This window comes from Athene noctua, chromosome 5, assembly GCF_965140245.1.
Source record: "Athene noctua chromosome 5, bAthNoc1.hap1.1, whole genome shotgun sequence".
Classification (NCBI taxonomy): Eukaryota; Metazoa; Chordata; class Aves; order Strigiformes; family Strigidae; genus Athene; species Athene noctua.
In genome coordinates this window covers 55,175,949-55,198,037 of record NC_134041.1, presented here as the reverse complement: position 1 = coordinate 55,198,037, position 22,089 = coordinate 55,175,949, and the positions used below count along the sequence as shown (strand labels likewise).

The following is a 22,089-nucleotide window of genomic DNA, read 5'->3' as shown; positions in this document are numbered from 1 at the left end:
TAAGAGACAGATTTTTGGCTGGGAAATTCTCAGGGAAAATCCAGTGTTTGTAGGGGAAATGTACGCTACAACTTTATTAAAGTGCGTGTCCAGATGCAATACTTTATGAAACTCTTAACAGCTTGTTTTGTTTGTCCTAAAGTTGTGAGTTTATGTCAAGATCTCAACTTCATAATTCAGTCAAACCCAAATAGATAAGCAGAGTCCTGTGGGTCATAATCTCATACCATCTGTGATCACATCATAATGAATCAAATTTGTCTGATGTGTCAAGAACATTAGGCCCTCAAAGCTCATATTTTAGCTACTTATTTTGGAGCTTTTAAAATGCATATAGACTAATTAAAAAAAAAACAAAAACAACCCAAACAAAAAAACCCCAAGCCAAATAACACTACTGGTAAATTAAAGAGAGATGAATCCTCAGTTAGTGTCATTTGTTTTAGCTCAATAAAAGTGAGTGATCTGATGATTTATAGCACTTGTGACTCCCACACAGTCCTTTTTTGAGAGGTCTTTTAAGGATGAGTCTTTATATTACACATTAAAGTTTCTCGGTAGTTTTTCAGTGGAGATATGCAACCTTCATTTGTAAAATGGTGAGACCATCGTGTTCTTTACAGAAAGTATTGATTTATTAGAGATATTATTCACTAAGATGTGTCCATTGGAAGAACTATTGGAGTTGATTGCCTTCTGAATCCTTTTTTGACAGTCCAGTTATATAAGCTATGTGTAAGATATATATATATATGTTTTTAATATATATAACATACAGGTTAATACCAGTTTTGTTGATATTAATGCTGGTGTTCAAGTGTGATAGTATTTAAATTCAGAGACTTATAAAACATAAGACTAATAAAAAATTGAAAGAATGGAATCAGTGGTATCAAAATATTTTCTGAGTCCTGTAAATTACTGAAAGCTGTTTTTGAAGCCAGTTTAATGTGGAAATCTTACGGAAGATTCATTGTTTTGTCTTATCCAATATTTCCAACAGTAGTTACATTGTTCCAGAGGAAAGTACAAAGCACCTGGATTGCTGGGCTGCTTTGTGGATGAAAACCAAAAGTATTAAAAATATGGGAAAATCATCCGGTTTCCACCATTCTGAGTAGTAGAACCTTTTACTGAAGTATCTATTATGGGAAAAAACTTGACCTTACACTTATCTGCACTTGTAATTTCCTTGTATTTGTAATAGCTACTGAGAGCCCCAGCAATCTTTATGTTGTGTAAAAACATGCTACAACAGATGATTTGTACTCTATAGAGCTTAGAAATCTGAGTGAAGGAAAGGTGAGTAGGAGGTACAATACATGAACAAACCAGGGAAGATTAAAATAGATCTAGTCAAATGGTGAAAGGGGCCAGAGCTCTTTTACAGCTGTAAACTAGCACACAGGTAGATTCTAAAACAATATAAGTGTTCATTCTGTGCAATACAGGGCTGAAGTGCAAAGAAAGATGCATAGCAGAATGGATCCAGAACCATCCAGAAAATAGAGGGGTTTTATGAAGTTATGAAATGCTGGGGTTTCAACCCCAAGCCAAGGTTGACATCTGGGTGATTCCCACAGCCCTTCCCAAAGGGGGGTGAGTTTGCCTTTAGGCTTCCCTCCAGGGTGCGGCCGGCCTTGCAGACAGAGCCATTGGGTAAATGACCCCAGGTGTCTGCATTAAGTGACCCAAGGTCAGGTGTCCCACTTGGGGATAAAAGCTGGGACCATTGCAGGCAGGGGCAGTGTCTGTCTGTGAGGGGGATGCCCTGTGCAGAGTTCCCTGTTGGGGAAGGACCTCCTGCCTCCCTGGGACTGGGCTCCAGTCAGGTCTGGCTTTTGTAAACGTGGGCTGTGTAGAGATTCAGTATGTGGCTTCCTTGGTCTTGTGTGTTTGGCTTGTTGACTCAGTTGTCTCCCGTCCCTTCTATGGGAGACTGCATTTCATCATTTATTCCACCCATTGTTGGTTGGGTGGTGGTGTTGTTGGGGTCAGTGGGATTGATGTCAATTATGTATAATCTGACTTGTTTGTACCCCCAGCACTCGCCCATGTACTGAGCCTTTTGTATCAAATACAGCTTGGTTATTTGTTCATCTTTATGCTGGCTGTGTCCTTTATGCTAGGCCTGGTAATTGGCAAAACAAGTTAATATCTTCAGAGCTTTCTGCTTTGGAGAGATTTTCCAGAGCTGAAGTAAAAAAAAAAAAGTAGGGAATGTAGTGAAGTAAAATGCTTTTCCCCCCTCTTCCTTAGTCTGCACTTTCCCTTCTAGAACTTCTAGGTGCTAACCTACATCAGTTAAGTCAAATAAAATTCAAGTTGTTTTTCATGGAACATTTTGGAAAAACATCATTTTTTCTCCCTACATTTTCTGGAATTCAGTTATTTTTTTATAGGCAAACTGTCAAACTAAAGTAAATAAACCAATCACGTTTGACTAATTTCTGTTACATATTTTACTTTCACTAAGAATTTATACACACAGCTGCTTCTTCATGAAATGCTTTATTTTTTTAAATACAAACATCACTAAAGATGTTATTTTTCTTCTGCATTTTCATTAGATTATAGGAAAGTTATCCTTAGTTTATAAACAATATTTAAAAAAGAAAAGTTTAAGAATGTTTTGTCTGTCTTAAATTGAAGATGTTATCAATTAATATAGGCCAAAATGCAAAAAAAAAAACTTCCTCAAGTCTAAAATTAGTGCTGGGAAGATTGGGAAATTAGAAGGGAGAGATAAGATTACATGGCAACTGTGTCCTGCTGTTACCCAGATATCCCAAAGCATTTTAAGGTGAAGCTTATGCTATCACTGTGAAATACATGAGCAACTCTTGTGCTTCTCACACAGGTTGAGAAACAAATAACAGACAGAGTAGCATACAGATATTGTTTGCTGTAGATAAGGAAAGAAGTTCAGTTTTCAGACGTCAGCTTTCCCTACTCCAGAGGATAGTAGTGTCATGTTGTGAAAAGGCTTTTTCTATAGCTGGGGGATTGTCTTGCAGTTCAGAGGGTTTATTTGAATCCCTGCTCAGCCCCAGAAGGTATTTGTAACCATGGGACAGCTTTTCCTTTTCCCTTGCATTGCTGTTTTCCCATCTGAAAAAAGGTAGGTGGTATGTTTCTAGTTGACAGAATATTAGGATTTTAAAAAGCAAAACAAGACTGTTAATGATTGTTAAGTACTCGGGTATCAGAAAAATAAATATACAAGAGAGGAGAAAGCAAGAAGAGACTTCTTCCTGTATGAACAAGGGTCAAATCTGAGAGATCAATACAAGATTTGTACTTCATAACAGTTTTGTCTCAGTGAAAACAGATGTCAGGTCACTACTTGGCTCTCAGATGAAAACATACAATGAAATTGTAATAGGTTTCTTTTCTATTTGTGGTTAAAAAAGAAGTATAGCAAAGAACGTTATCTGATTTCGGTCTAATAATGAAAATTGTCATCAGACAGCAGTGCTTACCAAAGAAAATGAAATGTCATCTCTGAAGGGACTGCATGCATGAGTCTGTCACAAGAAGTCCCAGAAGAGAGAGGGTTTTTATAACAACAAAATATGATGCTGGGTTTAAAAAATATCCATACAATACTATAATTCCTAAATGGGGAAAAATAATCTCAGCTGTATCATAACTGATACTTGACAAAAACCTATCTCTAAATGTTATTTTTTTTCCATATACAACTAAATAAACTCAGTCTAAAAGGAATGATACTTAGAATATCTGAAAAAATCCTCACTGCAAAGATGGTTGGGTTTTTTCCTCTTTTTTTGGGGGGGGGGGTGGGGTGTGACACATAAGGGGGGGAATTCCTTCTTTGCTAAAGATACATTAGTGCTGTTTGTGCTGCTGTGAGTCAGTGAAGGCCGAGATTGGTGCTGAAATAATGGCAAAGGAGAAAAAACCTTCTAAAGCCTGGTTATTAAAGTGTCTCACCAAAGGCAATGAGAGCTTTGGGCATGGGTTCCCAGGGAGCTGATAGTTCCCGCTGAGAGCTGTTGCCTTTTCTCACACGCTGTGTTCTCAGTAGTGCTGCTCACAGGGCACTGGCTTCTAATTTGAGAGGCCAGTCCTGACAGTGGAATTGCTATATCCATTTTCTCCCTTTGAAACAAACTCTTGCATTTCTTCACTTTTTGCCTGAATCATCTGTCTCATTCAGGGCACACACCAAGAGAAAGCAGGGCTCCCTGGGTGCTGCGCAGCATCACAGCTTCTGTTCTGCTGAGGGAGTTGTTGGATGCAGCAGGCAAACAGCCACGCTGAGGACTTGTGCTGAAAGAGCCAGAGGGAAGCTGTGGCGCTGGGGCTGTTCAACCACCTGGCACTGCAGCTGTGGAAGAGGATGCTACACAAGCACAGAGAAAGTTTTGCAGGCTGTAATTAATTCATTCTGGAAGCTATCACCAGCAAATTCGGGGCGGGGGGGGGGGGGGATAAACTGCTGAAAGTTATGCTCAGGGAAACTAGAGAGGGAGTAGGGTGAGAGATACAAAAGGGGGAAGACAAGATTTCAGCCATCTGAATATCCATGTCCCTGGAAAGCTTACATTCTATATGTCTCTGGTCAGGAATATATATGTTTGCTGAGTTGTTTGGATTGCTCTCTGTTCTTAATTAAAGGATGATCCAAACTTTATTAAAACTTAAGTTACTGCAGGTCAAAGACATTATTTGGCATGGAAGAAACTACATTGCCATGATGGGGAAAACATATTGGAGAGCTAGATTGACAGTTGCTTGCCATTACTATGGGGTGTTTTTTAATGCAATTATAAAAGCAGGTCTAGAAATTGATTTTGAATTGAAGGGAGAAAATTCTTCTTGTAATGGTAAAATTCTTGATGAGGCGACCTTAAAGCATTTTATAAAAAGTCATTGTTAAATGTTCCAAAAGATTTTCTTTATTTTTCAAAAATGAAACTTTTCTTAGTTATAGTTAGGTCTTCTAAAGATTAAAAAAAAAATTATCTTCTACTTAAAGAAAAATAACAGACTTACCATTGAAGTTTGAAAAGTGAAAACATTTCTATCCACAAAGCTAAACTGTTTTTCTTTTCTTGCACTCGTTGTCTTCTATCCCCTCTGCCTTCTTCCCTCTTTCTTCTTTGACAGTCTTCAAGGGAAAGGGAGAGGAGAAAAATAGGGGAATTTTTAGCTTTCATATTTTAAAGTAGATTTCAACATATGCCAGTCTACTGTTTACCAAAAAGCTATTGTAATTAACTTCTCCATGTCCTTCCAAGGTTTTACAGTAGGGGAGCTGAGGGATATAGGGGTTTGGGGTTTACATTGGGAATGTAATGCAGAATAAAAAGTAGGTCTCAAGGTTTCTTACATGCCAGTCTCATAATACTTAAAATATATTCAAATAATCTTTCTGATCAACCTGAAGCTTTAAAATCAGCTTCTTTCCTTTTCAGTTATTCTCATAGGCATCCATATTTCTCTTCCGTGCCAATCCACAGCTTGTTACAAAAAAAAAAAAAAAAAAAATTGTCAAGCTTTGTACATAAAAGATTCAGATTGCTTGAATTTTATACAAGATCCCTAAAGTGGTGACATGAAAAGGCAGATTACAGTTCAGAAAAGGGGCCCAACATCTTCCTTTCCAGAAAAGGGGACTGACCAAGTCTATCAAGCAAGGAAAGGAGGAGAAACAGGATGAATCTGCAAGAAAAGCATAGGGCTGACTGCCTCTCAGTGCTTCCATATCATAAATTTGAAGTTAAATAAAGCAAAAGAAAGACAGAAAGCAAGTGATCCTTCTCTCCACTATCTTTTTGATAGTTACCTGATGGCAGCATTTATGGACAGCAGCTGTTTATAGGTGCTCTATACCAGTAACATTTGTATATCATTCCACAAAGACATGTCAAAGTATTTATAATACCTGTAATGTGCCTTTTTGCTGACCTTTCTCAGTCTGGCTTGGTATTTATCATGGAAAAATTTTCTGAAATGATTGATATATTTGGATATTGTTTGTGTAATCGGACTAGGAGAAGATGTCATGTTGTTTGCAGGACAGGAGTAAAGGGAGAAATCGTGGGTTTTCATGGTACAAGTAATGTGCTATTTAAACTCATTCCTGCAAGAGGAGTATGGACATGTTAGAGCACTTTTTTGGTGCCAGATTAAACAAGTTCTCTAGGGATGGCTCCTGATAACTGGAAATAGGATGGTCTTCTAACATAATATCAAGGAAGGCAACTGCGTATATATGTTGTCAGAGCTAGACTAGGATATCAAACTGCTGTGTTATGCTGTACATTTGGTGTCCACCACAACTTTAAAAAGGAAAAGGTGGCCCTCCAACACTGCACGATTATATTACCTGGGAGTGCCACGCCGAGCTAGATGATGAGTTTTCAGTCATGGCAGGTAGTTGGATGTACCCATACGGTAATTCCTCGGGTAATATCAGTTGTGTCCCATGTCACACATCTCAGCATTGCCTCTGCCACTAAATGGCAAAACAGACACTTCAGCTGCTCCAGTTGTGTCCCTCTGAGACTGGAGGAAGTAAAAGTCCAAGTCACTATCTCAGAAGTGATACAGGCTTCTTCAGATTAATTTCTATGTTATCTTTGTCTTTTAATGTGATTCATGACTGTTTGTTTTTGTCCCCAGTTGTTCAGTTCAGTGGAGTTTGGCAGAAGATGGCTGCTGCTTCATGAGGGAGTTGCACCAAACAGGTTCTACTGGTAAGAGCAAAAACCTCTTCCTCGGTTCCTGGACACAGTTTCCCCATATGCGGAGATGTTGAAAAAGGGGCTTGAAGGCAATGTGATGGAATGCAATCTGCACTGCTGATTTGTTGAGATTAATTTAGAACTGGTATGAAGGGGGCATTATGCCTCCTGTTATGTGTTTATACAGCACTTGAAAATGGGGTCTTTGATCTAAGGATGATGCACAACTGAAATATACTGAATAGCCTGAAGAAAGCATTGATTTGGGAGGGGAGAGTCCTGCAATTTCCTGTGAACATTTTGAGTTGGAATGTAACTCTGTTCAGCATAAGCTTGTTTGCTTTTGCACTAAATTCAAAGAAGATATTAATCTTGTCCTGCTACCAGTAAGGGCCAAAGAGTGAAGTCTTTGAGTCTTTGAGGGTACTAGCATTTCTGCCATGGGTAACAGTCAACATCCTCCAGTGGCTGGTGTTATGCTTTTAACTGCTGCTAGACATACTTCAGTCCTTGAAAGTGAGCAAATTAATGACCACTGAACCAGGCACACACAGTTCTTCCTTATGAGCTTAAATCACTCTGCAGTATTGCTTCTAAGCAGCACTGCAAGATTTTCAGTCAGATTTCAGGCTGTGTGAATCAGCCATGTGTAAGTTCCTCTTGCTGAATCTTTGAATGTCAGTCAGTTACAGCAATGGCAAAATATTTGCAAGTTTGATGTCAAAGTTACCTTAAAGAAGTATCATGGCTCTTTGTCACTGATGCAAGCTTAACTCTTTGCTGCATTAACTTACGCTATACCATTCATATCTAAATTCACTTAGGGCCATAACTGTCATGGTTTTGATAGAATCTTAACATTTCAACATTTTTCAGTATATGGGGTGTCCATAATGGATGATTTGATTTCTGATTCAAACACCTGTAGTGGCCACAACCACTGAAAAATAACCCCTGGATGTAGGTCCAAACTTTATTTTGCAGTTCTTCACCATTAGCAAATTTCTTTGTATTTTGAGTCTCATCTTCAGTCTTAGTCATCACAGGTTTACACAGCGACTCTGGTGTACTGATTCTTTTCTCCTGATTCTGATTGTAGGCAGTTGTCTTTGCTTTTGCTTTTCGTAGCAATGATTTGCAAATCTAGTGTAAAGCTCTGTAACCACGCTTGCAATAAAATACATATCTGAAACACCTCCATGCTGTCACACCATAGTAATTATTGTAACTTCAACTCCATCTTGAAATCAAGAGGAGCTGAACTAGATGATTAAAATGAGACCATCGTGGTAGCTTCTAAACTGTAAGTTTATGCCAAAACCACAGGTCTTGAACATGTCAAGGTTCAAGAGTGGTTCAGTCAAATATTTTCTTTTAATTTATGAAAGAAGTAAGAACTCTAGGTCAAATTTACTTCCAAAGTTGAATTTATATTTGGTCTGCAAAGGATATACCAGAGATTTTGTTTGCTGCTCCTGCTTTTTAATCCTTTGTCAGAACCTGTGTTAGCTGAAGCTTTTGCAAACTAAGTTCTATTTTTAACACAAACTTGGTTTTATCTGAGCATCTGTATAGACAGGCACATACATATTTATATCAGTCCTACTGCATTCCTACAGGACTCTTAACAGGGTTTCCAAATGTCAACTGCAAACACAGCCCCACACATCTCTTGTTTTTTCTGGGCTAATAAAAGCAGAAAGTCCTAGAAATCTGGGGACACAAGTCTTTGAGATATTCAACAAAATTGTACTCGCTGGAGAGGGTCAGGGATCTAGAAGGAATGTCCCTGTACCTGGATCCCTGTCTCCTGTACTGCACTCCAAACCTTTTGAAGTTTCCCATCATTACTTAAGAGTAGTGTTGTATTGTGAATTGAGCTGATAGATGTCCACAATAAGAATAATGATGAAAAAGGTAATTTTTCCTTTCCATGGAGCTCAAACTTTGAAGGCCTCTTAGAACCTAACAAATAAGAGAACTCAGACTTGGAGCTTCAAAGGCAAAGAGTAAGTTGAAAAGATGAAAAGATGTTCCAACCACCTTCTAATTCCCTACAGCCATAAACAAAACATGAAACTGTAAGCCTTTATTTTCACCTTGAACAAAATGTCCCTTGCATAACACACCTTGGTATAAGCTAGACCATACCTCTGCTATCAAAGGTAAAAATCATAGAACTCGTGGAGACAGTGTTCCATCTCATTCTGGCTTATTTATTATGATCATCATGACCTTGGAAAAAAAATAGTTAGCTGCAATTACGTGGACACTGTCTGTCCTCAAAACCATCCATAGTAGAAAACAGAGCCGTGCATGTGTAATTGAGAACATGTGCACCACAGAGAGCAACACTAGGCTTTCCTGTGCATTTCCATTTCTGTGCAGCCAAATACCTGATGGCAAAATAGGCACTGAAGTGCTGAATCAGAAGGGCATGTCCAGAGCGTGGGCACTGCTGACTCCCCATGTGAGAAAAGCAAGAGGGAATTGGGATATAAGAGGGTGTAGATATACAGTTGAAATCCAAACTTCTACAGCAACATCTCCATAGCCAGTGCTGATATATGAGTTCAATAGAGCCTTGCTCAGTGCCCTGTAGTTTCTTTGGGGCTTTTGAAAAAATTATTATACGTTTTGGCTTGGAAATATGCAGAGTGTAATCAACCTGAAAAGTCAGAAGACTGTCTTCCAAATATTCTTAAGAGCAGAAATGAATAGTGAAGAAAAAAGTCCTGAAGTCACCATTTTCCAAGGAAAACAGATGTGGTGATAGTCTCTCCTGTTCTTGGTGCTTTCTCTAAATCAAGTGATTTTGAAGGGAACAACCAGGACACAGCTGTATTGTGCAGAGAATGAAGACTATAATATTTGTGGAGAATGAGGACCGTATTCTGGTACCTAAGGAAGGCTGAGGACTTGCTTTAATACAAACTGCTTCCAGGACTATCTAAACTGGGACTTTTCAGGAAGACACTGAGACAGATCAGGAAGACACAAAGCAAAACCTTTGACATCAGGCCTTCCTGAGGCTTCATTTACTTAATGCTGCTTCTTTTGTCAGGAAAGGAACATCTGTAAGCCTTTAAAGACATTTAAATGGATTCAAATGGTTGGTGAAAGCAAAGATCAGGAAAAAAAAAACCCAAACCCAGAAAAAAGATTTTCCTGATGGCTCACTAATATTTTACTTGTCATTTTACTCTGTCATGTGTTCTTGTAAATAGTTTGTGGGTCACTCGTAAGTCTTGTGACTAACACCACTGAGCTTGCTAGTTTTAGTCTTGAGAAGGCTCTGCCTGCAAATGCTGTCAGAGAAGCTGTAGTGTCTTTTACAGCTGCATTTCTTATATCTGTTTCCAAGAGAATTTTCTTTTTTATTGGCTTATTTTTGGCTGCTCTGTGCAACACCCTCTCCTACTACCACCCCAGAGAAATTTAAACCCCTGAAGAACATTAAAGCAATCTGCTGATGCCTACTGCATAAGTCTGAGAAAACAGCGTGTAGAGACAATTCAGCTCCTTGTAGTTCATATGTATTTTGTATTCTTGTACCCTCTGTTTCATTAAGACAAGTCATTAACATGAAAATAGAATCTTTGTTTATTCAGAGCTCCTCTGTTCCCCATTTTCATTCTTCCACCTGCAGCTCTGATGCCCTGACATCTACACTTGTGATGAAAGAGATTGTAATGTTACTCTATGGAGGAAGATATCAGATGGGGGATGAGCAGATAAACCTTTAAAATAAGAGGTGACTGGCATTTTCTTATCTTAAAAAAACCAACCAAACAAAAAACAAACAAACCAACCAAACCACAAAAGGAAGAAAATGGATCTGTAGTTCTCTACCTCATTAAAAGGTTGTAAGGACATATTTGTGCTGGGCAGGCTTTAGTGATAGGCTACTGTAAAACTGACACCTCTAATAACTGCTCTAATTCAGGCATTTTATGACATATCTGTTTGCATAATCTAGGTATGTGACAGTGGTATACTGAGGAAAGCATAATCCACTCAGAGAATTAACCGTATGTTATGTGTCTGATGGAAGCATAAAAGGATCCACTTTGCATACAACCCCAAGGCACGGCAGTTCTGCACTGTATCAACACTATTCATTTCTTTTTTATTATTCTTTGGCAGGTTCTTGAGATTTTGCTGTTAAATGTACTGTGACAGAAAAATGCATGACAGTTATCAAGGTGCTTAGTAATTCTGGAACTATGTTCTGTAAAAATACCCTAATTACTAGGAAGGAGTATTCTAAGAAATACTAGTTTAGCACTGTAATGCAAAACCAGCAAGTTAATATACATGCATTACTGCTGATAGCACAGTGTTTACTACTGTAGTTGGTGCTAGGGGAAGAGAATGCAGTAGATACTGGTTAGAAGAGTTGGATAAATGCTTTATCTAAATACTTAGGAGTTTATTTTTGTGATACTTGGTGATTTTCAATTCCTATGGTGGCACTTTTCTGGCAAAGATGCTGGTTTGTAGTGAATACAAATGTGAACACAGTTGGCAAATCAGTCATATTGAGAATTACTTTTTTTCTTGCTTTTTAAAGTGGTCCAGTCATCTAGTCAAAGTTCAATACTGATACCTTGTGACTTGCAAACCGAAACATTCATGCCCAGTAGTTGCAAAAAAACCTAGTCAAAGTGCATATAGTTCAATATGGCCAATATATATATGCAGAAATTGCTCATTAAAAGCTAATTTTTTATTCTGGTCCTCAGATCAAGTCATGCCTTCAATGTGAAATTATTTTCTGAAAGTCAGTAAGTCAAGGTATCACAATTAGAGCTGGCCCTAAAAAAACAAAAATAAAAGGTTAAAAAGTTCATTAAAATGTCTACAAAATGTAATGTTTTTAAATCAAAATGAAACATTTTCTGAAAAGATTCTCAGCTAAGTCTATTTATAACCTAACCTTGAAAAGCTTAGGGGAGAAAAAAAGAATTAAAGCTAAATAATAAAATGGTCTTAAAAACTAGCATAAAATGAACAATAGAAAAACCTGGCTAGTAAATTATATCATCAAGTTATAATCATTAACTGTATCAGTGCTATTGATTTTTTTTCCCATTTATTTGAGTATTACACCCAGACATTCAAGTAAAAGAAATACAAAATAAATACCACTCCACACTTGAAGATCAGAGCACTTCAATGATGAGAGGGCTAGAACACATCTCCTGTGAAGACAGACTGGGAGAGTTGAGGTTGTTCAGCCTGGAGAATAGAAGGCTCCAGGGAAACCTTATTGTGGCCTTTCAATACTTAAACAGGGAGTTTACAAGAAAAATGGAGAGACTCTACTGGTGCAGGGACTGTAGTTGTAGGATGAGGGGTCACAGTTTTAAAATTAAAGATGATAGATTTGTATTAGATATAAGGAGGAAATTCTTTGCTATGAGGGTGCCAAGACCCTTGCCTAGGTAAGTTGTGAATGTCTCATCCCTGAAAGTGTTCAAGGTCAGGATGGATGGAGCTTTGAACAACCAGATGTAGTGAAAGATCTCCCTTCCCATGGCAGGGGATTGGATTGGAATAGATTATCTGTAAAACTCCATTCCACCCCAAACCATTCTGTGCTTCTAAGATGACTAGCTTAATTAGACAAAAAATACAATTGAGGGCTTTCATGCACCTCAGGTGTAACAGGCTGATTAGAAGTAAAACCATATCATAGTATATCTCATTCCTGGTAGAGTCATGTGTCCATGATGATAATGATTCCTTGAAGAAATTACAGAAGATATGTCAGTTCGATAAGATGTTGCTACGTTTCCACCTTGTCTTGTTTTTTTTCTGAGTATGAGAAGGAGAGAAGATGGATGCAAACATGGTAACAAAGCAGCCAACCAACCTTTCCCCTCAAACAGTACAAAAGTATGCACACACACTGAAAGAGAGAAAAAGATTAACTGGTAAGCAGCTGGGAGGACAGATGAGTAGATACAGCTATATCTGTGTTTCTTTTATGAGCAATGGCAAAGAAAGTTAATCTTCAGAGCAGAATTATAGAGTATATATCTTTTCTTTTCCAGATGAGGCTAGAGACTGTATTTTAAAAGCTCTGACTGTGTTCATTGGAGCAGGTGAAAGAGCTGAAAATCAAGGGAAGAAAGTGTCAAAGCCCTGTTAAAAACTTCATTATATTCAAGCAGTTGGAGAAAGCTGGGCAAACTGTCCCAGTGTTCTTGTCAGATCTTGGCTTGGTGAGATTTGCACGCCCACCCAGGTGGGCTGAGGCAATCTAAATGGCATGGTATCTGGGCTGTTTACAAATGGTGCTGTGTATTGCTGAACAAGACCTTTTAATCACTGCAGGGCAACTGCTGGAGTCTAACAGGGAAGATGCCAATCAAAGGGCATTGTGACAGCTTGTCCAGAAAATTATCCGCTTGATCTAACACAGAAGCCATACCTAATGAGTTGAAGTGTACTACAAATTTAATTAAAAATACGTGTACTTCATAGCTTAAATATGGTGGAGATGTGTATGTGCCAGAGGGGCACATCACAGAGGGAACTATGACAGTTTTCAGGAGATCTGAATTAAGCAACTGATGGGGAATAGAGTAATGAATTTTGCTTGATTTCCATCTTTTTTTTTTTTTTTTCTTTCTGAATTGAACACCACACTTTTGCTTCTAGTTGAAGTTTGGCTTGGATAAAGTCCGACTGAAGGTTCAAGCCTCTATAACACAGGCTGCTCTTACCTTAGTAATATTTTAAGGCAACTTCATGGTTGCCAGCCTAAGGATACAGATGGGCTGCCAGCAAGCAACACTACCAGGGATCACAGTGAAGGGCAAATCTGCAACCATGCCTTTCCTTGGCCCTTACCATGCTGCTACTGCTAACATTAGTGATGGTAACACATATCTTGTCACCATTCAGTGCCCCTGACATTTACCATTTTCTCACCAGAAAGGTCAGTGTTACATCCTGCCCAGCCAGAATACAAGGAAGCATACTCTCAGTTGGTGGAGTTTACTGAAAATCCCACTGGCTTTTCAACAGATTTAGTGAAAACCTCTGTTTACAGTTCTCGGACAGCTGGACTCTGATATAACTCTATCTTTTTGGTACAGATGAAGGCTGAAATCTCTCAGATTTATCTTGGGAATTAGAATTTTATTCCTGTCTGGCTTCCAGAGATACAAACTTGCCAGCCCCATGTCAGTCAGCAAGGACAGAAAAAAGTCATGCAGCATCCTCTTCCTGTTGCTGTTAAAAGATCATTTATACTCTTTGGATTTATGATGTTTTAATTCTTAATAAACTGGGATCAGAAATACATATCTTTCTTCCCTGGATAACGCTGAGAAAATTGTCCAGAGTCACACAGCAGAGGTTGATAGCCCTCTGGTCCTCTGAGTCTATAATAAGCAGATCCTCTGGTCTCAGCAGTCTCTTGAGAGAACTTGTTACTCATAATCAAATCAAGATTTGTCAGAGAAAAATATAACTCCTCAGTCCCAAACCCTTAGTTTGGCAGAGTTCTTCCATGTGTGAGAGAAAAAGTGTTCTCAATCTTATTTGATTATCACGGGAATTCTAAAGGTGGGGGTAAAATAGTGACTTGAATGTTCTCCTAAAATTCATAACTGAATAGAATCTTGACCATTTACATGACTCTGCTCCCTCCCTTCCCTTAGAGTCTTGTTCTCCACTAGTGAATAGGGAGAAGAGGTATATTTACCTGAATAAAGCTTTTGGGACTGAGAGGCCCCAGTCTGATTGATGCATGGGTTAATGTGTTTTTGTTTTCCTGATTCAACTGACTTATTTTTAAAAATCATCCAGAGATACTTTATAGATTAGTACAGACTCCCAGGAGCTTCAACTTCTCTCCCATTATCCACTTCCCTCTGTTAAAGATCTGCAGAAGTAGGCAGACATCCATATACCTGGTTCAAAAACCTGATTTGGGGCTTAGTAGCAGAAGCCTGCAGTGCTACACAGGACCCTGGAACATGCCAGTTTTCAGTGGGCATTGAACTAAGAAGCTGATTTCTCTGTACGCACCTATAAAGGGCAGCCATTGAAAGGTGAGGCAGTTACATAGTAGTTAACTGTGAATTTGTCTAGATATGTGTCAGGAAGGTTTCACTGCTGTTTTCTGTGGTATGTTTAATGAGCAGCATACTGTGTTACCAGAGTTGACTTTCCACTTTTGCTGTAAATGGCTTCCTGGCCTCCTCTGGAGCACACTGACTGGGCTACAGCACTACAAGACACCAGAAACATGTGTCTTAACACAGTGGGAAACCATGATCATATTAGGCTGTACCAGCAGAGAAGCAGTAAATCAGGTAGATTTGGTCCATTATATTAGGGAGCTGAGTTCAGAGGCTATAATTAGGGGGTACCTTTGTCCTTTCCCTTCAAACCAGTGTGATGTTCCTGCAATATATGAAAAAGAGATGTAGAAGAGGAGGACTACCTTAAAATCGGGATCTAATCCCAGTAACTGGATTTTATCCACTTAGTTTAGATCCTCATGTTAAGACATTCCTCTCACGCAGTGTTACCAGAAATGGACTTCTGCCTCCCAGAGAATTCACATCCACTTATTTCAGAGTTTTAGCCAAGTTTCGTCTCTGGAGCTTGCCACAGAGACCTGTAGTGTTACTGCAGCAGGATAGAAGGCGTAGTTTGCTACTCTCCTCGAAGCTGTGGGGTATGTGGACATCATGGGGTTGAAGGCTGTGGATAATCCTGCTCTAGGGTTATAAATGATGGTAAGAGTAGAAGTAATTCCCCATGGCCTGGAAATCACACCACGACTCCCATTTACCTACTCATCTATTTCAGTGTTAGCAGCAACAGCCACCTGTTTTTCTGTGTCAGTGTTGTGAGGTGGCACAAGTAGGAACTTTACTCATTGCACTATTATTTTTTATCAGTTCTAGAGAAAATGTGACAAACTGAGTAAGACATACCATAGGATAGATATGGCCCAGTGGCTGCCAGTTGAATTGCACAAAATTATATCATCTAATTAGACAATGTGGGAAAGAATAGTGCAGAGATATAGTAGGGAAAATCTAATTAGATTATTTTCAAGGGAGATTTATGGGCCAGATATAAAGAAATGAAGTGCTGATTTATGACTGTCTGGAATCTGGCCCTTTGTTTCTAAAACATGACAGGACAATATGGCTAAGAGATGCTAAAGCTAGAAAGCAATCTTTAAATTGTGTTTCAGAAATAGTAAAATGGTAAAATTTCACATAAAAGGGACTGAACTAAAGAAACCATAAGAATTCCGTCCCCCACTAAGCTCCCTGGGGTGGCAGATTCACTGACCTCTGCAAGCAAAAAAGGAACAGGGAGTATCTGCAAAGTCCTCATGGAGTCAACATAGTAGTAAAAGAAAAAGGAGCCTGGAGGACTCAGGCTCTATTTTTGTCTCTGCCACATAACAACTCTGTGATCTTGGTCAAATCAGCGAGGTCCCTGTGCTCTTGACTAATCAGTGGAGTTTATCTATGAAGCTGAGAACAAAAATTTTCCTCATCCCCTATTTCTAACTTGGCCTGCTGGTCTTGTACTTTTCCATAGGTCTTGAACAAATCAGTAGCATGCAGGGAAGGTTACTTAAAGGTTGATTATTAAGTACTTTTGTATCTTTGGACAAAAAGCTCCCTGTTCAGTGCTACATGTTACTATTTTTATGAAGGGCAATTAGGATTTAGAGTGTTACAGAAGCATCAGTGGAACCAAAAAAAATGTGCTACTGAGAACTCCATGAACGTCATTCACTGTTTTTATTTTCATTCTGTCCTTTAAAAACAAAACAAAAATCTGCCATTCAGTAAGTTGGAATAAGCTGTCAGTTTTTAACATGAAGTGGCAGGATGTGTCCCAGAGGCAGTGGGGGAGCTGGTTTTGCAGTGGCAAGATTTACGATAAGGGATTCGCATGAGTGCTGAGGCTAAAGGAAGATAAATCCCCAAAGGCAAATTCTACCAATAATTGAATTACAAAGCCATTATCATGTGCTGAACAGAGCAACTTTATAGCTCTATTGTGACAAGATAAAGCTTGTTAGAATATTTATGTTCATAGGACAACTATGGCATAAGGATCTCTGAGAGTATGTTCACTCTTCTACCTGTATGTTGCAGCTAATTACTCTTTCTGTGTAATGCAGTATATGTGGAGATGGAGGTGTGCTCAAATTGGGGCTGGAAGGAAGGAATGCTGAAGGTCAGGAGACATCTCAGAATAAATAACACGTTAAGCACAAAATCATCTGCGGAATGAAACTAGAGTCTAGTGTCTAGAAAAAGAATCAGGACAGGTAGTGGGAAGGAGAAGAGAGAGCACAGAGGCAAATGAACATTTTTGATGATGAGGGGTCAAACTGGATCTTCCAAGCGATGTGTCACTTTTCTGTTTGGTATTGGATTGAAGCCACTTATAAGCTATTCTGAATCAGTATTGATAAGCTCAAAGTGGCCAGAACTGTGTCAATCTCATTCCACTCACCTTAGTAGAGTCATGCTGTTAGCTGTCATTTATCTGTCATCCATTGCTACATGAAGAAATCATACCTGTTTCCCACCGAAAGGAGGTGAAGGTTGATGGTAGGAGTCCTGATTCTGCACTTTTTCATTTCTTCTGAGATGTGGGAAAGCTGCATAGCATCTCTACCTCAATATAAAGAATGAACAACATTTGCACTAGTTCTGACTGTGAAAAGGGTATAGTAGTAGTATTTCTGTTCTTCTAGCCTTTCATTCTGGGCCAGGATTCAGTAAAATAGTGTTATTTTCTATTGCTTATCTTAAGACCTTTGATCTTGGCTGCTGTGAGCATGTGTGACACAATGAATATGTATGAAATGTTTGCCATCAAGTTTCTTGTGCATTTAGTCCTAGATATGGCTTTACTGTGTCTGAAGTCAAGCATCCAAACCCAAAGGCACCCAAAGCTACTTTCCAGAATGCACAAACCCTCGAGATGGAGCCTTTATTGTCTGATGCTTCAAGTTCTTTGTTTATGGAAAATGGTAGTTTGAAATTAAGTACACCAAGTGGAAGCTTTTGCTATCTTCACAATGATGCCTTTTTGCAGTTCTGAGTGGTCTGACTGCCTTGCAAGCCTCATCAATTCCCAGCATCCATAAACAATTGCTTTTGTCCCCAGAAGTGAAAAAAGATAGAAGAGGTGAAAACCCCCGGATAACAGGGTCTCTGTTGAATTTCCTTGGCTCAGAAGTGCTGACAGGCCAAGGAAGCCACGGTTTTAGAAATGTTTCAGACAGAGGGATGACAAGGGGTTGGTCATTACAGAAATATGCCAACTAGCATTTGCTGTGCAATGGGTAGTGCCAGGCTGCTTTTGTTTAGTTCAGCCTAGTTCTAAACCAGAGGATGATTCAGGGTCTTTTCCCTGTGCTGCTTTGCACAGTGGATGTAGAATCTGCATTCAGAGCAATTGCTGCGCCCAGTCAGTGATATCGATTTGTGAAGCTCTCAAGTGCAGATGACTACTTAGCAGGCTTGATGGTGATTAAAATTTTAGGAAGCAACTTTGTAATAGGACTATGGGGGTCCTACATTTTTCATAATGTGAGCATCTTCTGCTTAAAGTCAGTGGGGTCACTGCCTTGCACTCCCCTTTGCTTTTTTTAAATCCTCATTTTCCCCAAAGGTTTTTTTTCTCTTTCTCTTATTTCAAAACATTTAGACAATTATACCAACAAAACATAGAAAGCTAATCGCAAAAACACGATAGGCACCCTTCAGCAGAAAGTGTTGCAAGCATATCCCTGCTGTACTGAAATTTCAGGAAGTATTACAGAAAGCCTGACATTAAAGGGATGGACAAAGGGCATTCTGGCATTTTTACCATAAAGTGAAAACATAGACAGTGGCAATAAGGAAAGTTTATGGATATATGAGTGATTGGTCTTTGAGAACAGATGCTGAAAGGGAAGAAAAAAATTGAGAAATACGAGAAGAAAGTGCTGCTGGCATAGCTAACAAAAGTTGCTCAGACTATGGAATGATAAAATTTTGGACTGCTGTTTGTTTTTAGAGAAATTTCTGAGAGAAATCAGTAACTGAGTGGGTCCCAGAGTGTTGTTCATCTGTACCTCTGTTCTTTGCAGGGTACTTGGTTTATAAGCTATTGAATGCGCAGCACTTTTCCATGTTTAGGTTGTGAAGGGTACATTGACCAGGTTACGTTAACCATGTGCACAAAAAATAATGAAGTAGAGCAGGCTGTTGTATCAAGGTAGAAACACTGAGTTTGAGGCTTTGGTGTTATCTAGGTCAAGTCCAGCATGTAGTTTCCTTCTTCCATGTGTGAAGCTTGTATTTATTGATCATTCAAGTTTTGGTATAAGAGCCTTCAAATATGGTCATCAGTTAGGACGGGAGTTTCTTTGTTATCCATATCGGTTTGAGCTCAGAGGGCAACTGAGCACCACACAGCTGCTCACTCCCCCCAGCCCTGAGAAGGTGGAAAGCAAAGACCCAGGAACTTCATCTAAGGACAAGGAGGGATGATGTCATCCTTTAAGGCACAGGCAAAAGACAGACTCATTAAGAAAAAAAAAAAGAACATAAATTTAATACAGACACTAACAATGACAACACTTAAGAGACAGAGTAGAACTGTGAGAAACTTTATCACATCTTGAAATCACCTTCTCCCATCCCACCCTTCTTCCCAGGCTCAGCTTTGCTCCCTGTATCTCTACCTCCTTCTCCCCAGCGGTGCAGGGGGCAGGGAATGGTGGGGGCAGTCAGTCCTGCCACTTCTTCCATCTCGGGTGGGGGAACTCCTGGCATTCCTCCTCTGTTCCAGTGTAGTCCTCCTTTCACAGGAGACAGTCCTCCACAAAACAACTCCGACATGAGTCACTCCCACAGGTGTGTGGGTCACCCCTGCATGTTGCAGTCTTCCCAGTGCAAAACTACAACAGCAGGGTCTTCTTCCCTTGGGGTCCCGGCCTTCTTCAGGTGCAGTCACCTGACTTGGCATGGGGCCCCCCACAGTCCACAGATCTGTATCAGCTCCACCACAGACACCCGTAGGCAGCCCTGCCATCTCGCCACGGGATACACAGGGGAGTCTCTGCTCCAGTGCACCTCCCACTTCTCCTTTCTTCCACTGACCTTGGTGTTTGCACAGATATTCTCCTCACAACTCCTCCCAGGTTCCCCTTCTTAAATATGTTATCATGGAGGTGCAGCTGATTGGTTTGGCCTTGGTGCAAAGGTGGGATCTGACTTGGAGCCAGGGGAGCTTCAAGAAGCTTCTCACAGGGGGCCACCACTGTAGCCCCCTCCCTTGCTACCAAAAAATCCCTGCTGCTCAAACCAGGACAATCAGTTAGGTTTAATCATTTTGTTTCATATTGATGCCATGGGCTTAACGTTTTTAATTAATTCTCAGGTTTGTAGAAGTACATTGTCCTCCTCACCTTTTAAGGATGTTTCTACTTTCCCACAATCAAATGAAAAAGCCAAGAAAACAGACTAATATTGTAGCTGCATGCTTGATAAATCTGGTTGACATATTAAAAATTTAAGATTTCTAATTTGTGTTCCACAGTTCCTAACACCTTGTTTCCAGTAGATGCTTTGAGAACTGATTGTCCTATGCACGTAAAAGGATATGTCTGTCTTCCTACAGAGTGTATGTTCTCAGGTGCAGTGCAACCAAGGGCATGGCATTTATCTCCTGTATATGCTCACTATGATCAGTATTGCATTTCTGAATATTTCCTAGGCTTTTACACCCATATATTAAATAATAAAGCTAAGGTAAGCTATATAAAACATTACTCTCTCAGAGTTAAGGTGGCCCAGGACGTTATCTTTCTCCTTTACTTACAATCCATAGTTTATCAGTATATTCATGTTTTTAAATGTAGGTAATAAAAGTATTTCAAGTCTGTTGTATTACCTGATTTGGGACCTTTATGTGATCACATGTGGGTGTCTGTAGTGTAAGTGTCCATACATCTTATATTAAATGGAGAGAAACAACCTTTCAAGGATTAAGTTTGTCTTGTCACAGTGTCATATCTAACACTATTCAGATGAGCCACAGTGTGAAACTGCCTGTTTCTTCTCACTGCCTGCAAAGAGAGTTGAGTGTGATTTCCTCGGAGTTAAATATCTGTAGTATATAACTAGGTAAGATGAATATTACTTCATGTGGCTTTTCAGGTGGTATGGAGGTGTGTATAGAGAAATATTACAGGTCAGACGTGGACAAAACAGCATGATACAAGAAAATGTGACATTAAAGAAGTCCCAGTCAGTAAGCTCTCAGCAGAATCCAGATGGGAGTGATATGTTTCTGGATGTCAGCTATGTACAGCTAATATTGATTTGAGCAGATACGTGTTTGTATTTTGCCGGTCCTTTGCAACTGATTGGTCATGATATCATTTAATATTATGGGCCTGACTTTGACCTTGTGTTGTGTCACAAATAAATTAAGCCTTTTTTCTATCAGAGCAATGGAATGTGTATTTTCTAAGGCAAGAAGAAAGATCTAGCAGATAAGAAGACCTGGATATTGTTCTTGCCTCTACCTCAGATATCCTGTTTGACTTTAGGAATTCCCTTAGATTCTCTGGGCCTTAGTTTTTTATCTTTGGTTTTGGGTTTTGTTTTTGGGTTTTGGTTTTTTTTTTTTTTTTTCACATTTCTAATTAACAGGTGTTAGGAGATACCAAAAGAAAGGAAGCCCTTGAGTAGATGAATAATGTTTATCACCAGTCATGTTTCAACCATCCTCATTCTGTAAATCCTTGGGACAATTGATGGCTTAATTCTGCCTTGAGTTGAAGCTTTTGCAGTCTCAATACTGGCTGTTGCAGTATGAGACTAAGTAATATACAGGTCACTACAGCTGTAGCCTTCTAACTTTCAGGGCTTGGTGAGTCCAGATATTTATATGCTGCTCTTAAGGTGTTTAAGAGTTTGATGTAAATTATGGCTTATCATCCGTGAAGACAACAGTGGCAATCATGTCCCATCCATCAGTGAGATGACTCATTCTGAATTAGCTGCCTTTGCCTGAGAAGATGCAGTAGAGGTGTTTCTTGGGGTCAGAATAGCACTGTGAGGAGGAAACGCACAAAACACCTGATTCACAGGCTTTAACTAGGACAACAAGTTCTTTGCTGGGTGAATACCATTGTTGCATGTCTCTGAAGAGACAAAGTGTTCAAATCTGTGAAATTATAATCCTTGTTTCTTTGGAGGCTTCACATCTCCATGGGGCTGTGTGAGGCCAGGAGGAGGAATGCACTGACAAAGCTGTGCTGTGTCTTCTGCAATAGTCCAGTTCCAGGTGTGCTTGACTGCTTGTATAA

General features: G+C 39.4%; 1 protein-coding gene across 3 annotated transcripts in view; it reads left to right on the top strand.

Annotated features, from left to right (window-relative positions):
- Positions 1 to 22,089, top strand: part of SORCS1 (sortilin related VPS10 domain containing receptor 1) — a 300,163-nt gene that overhangs the window by 190,394 nt on the left and 87,680 nt on the right. For all 3 annotated transcript variants that reach the window (XM_074907687.1, XM_074907689.1, XM_074907688.1), the window contains exon 5: positions 6,655 to 6,728. In XM_074907687.1, the coding sequence (XP_074763788.1) occupies positions 6,655 to 6,728 (74 nt within the window). The remainder of the gene's footprint in view (positions 1 to 6,654; positions 6,729 to 22,089) is intronic.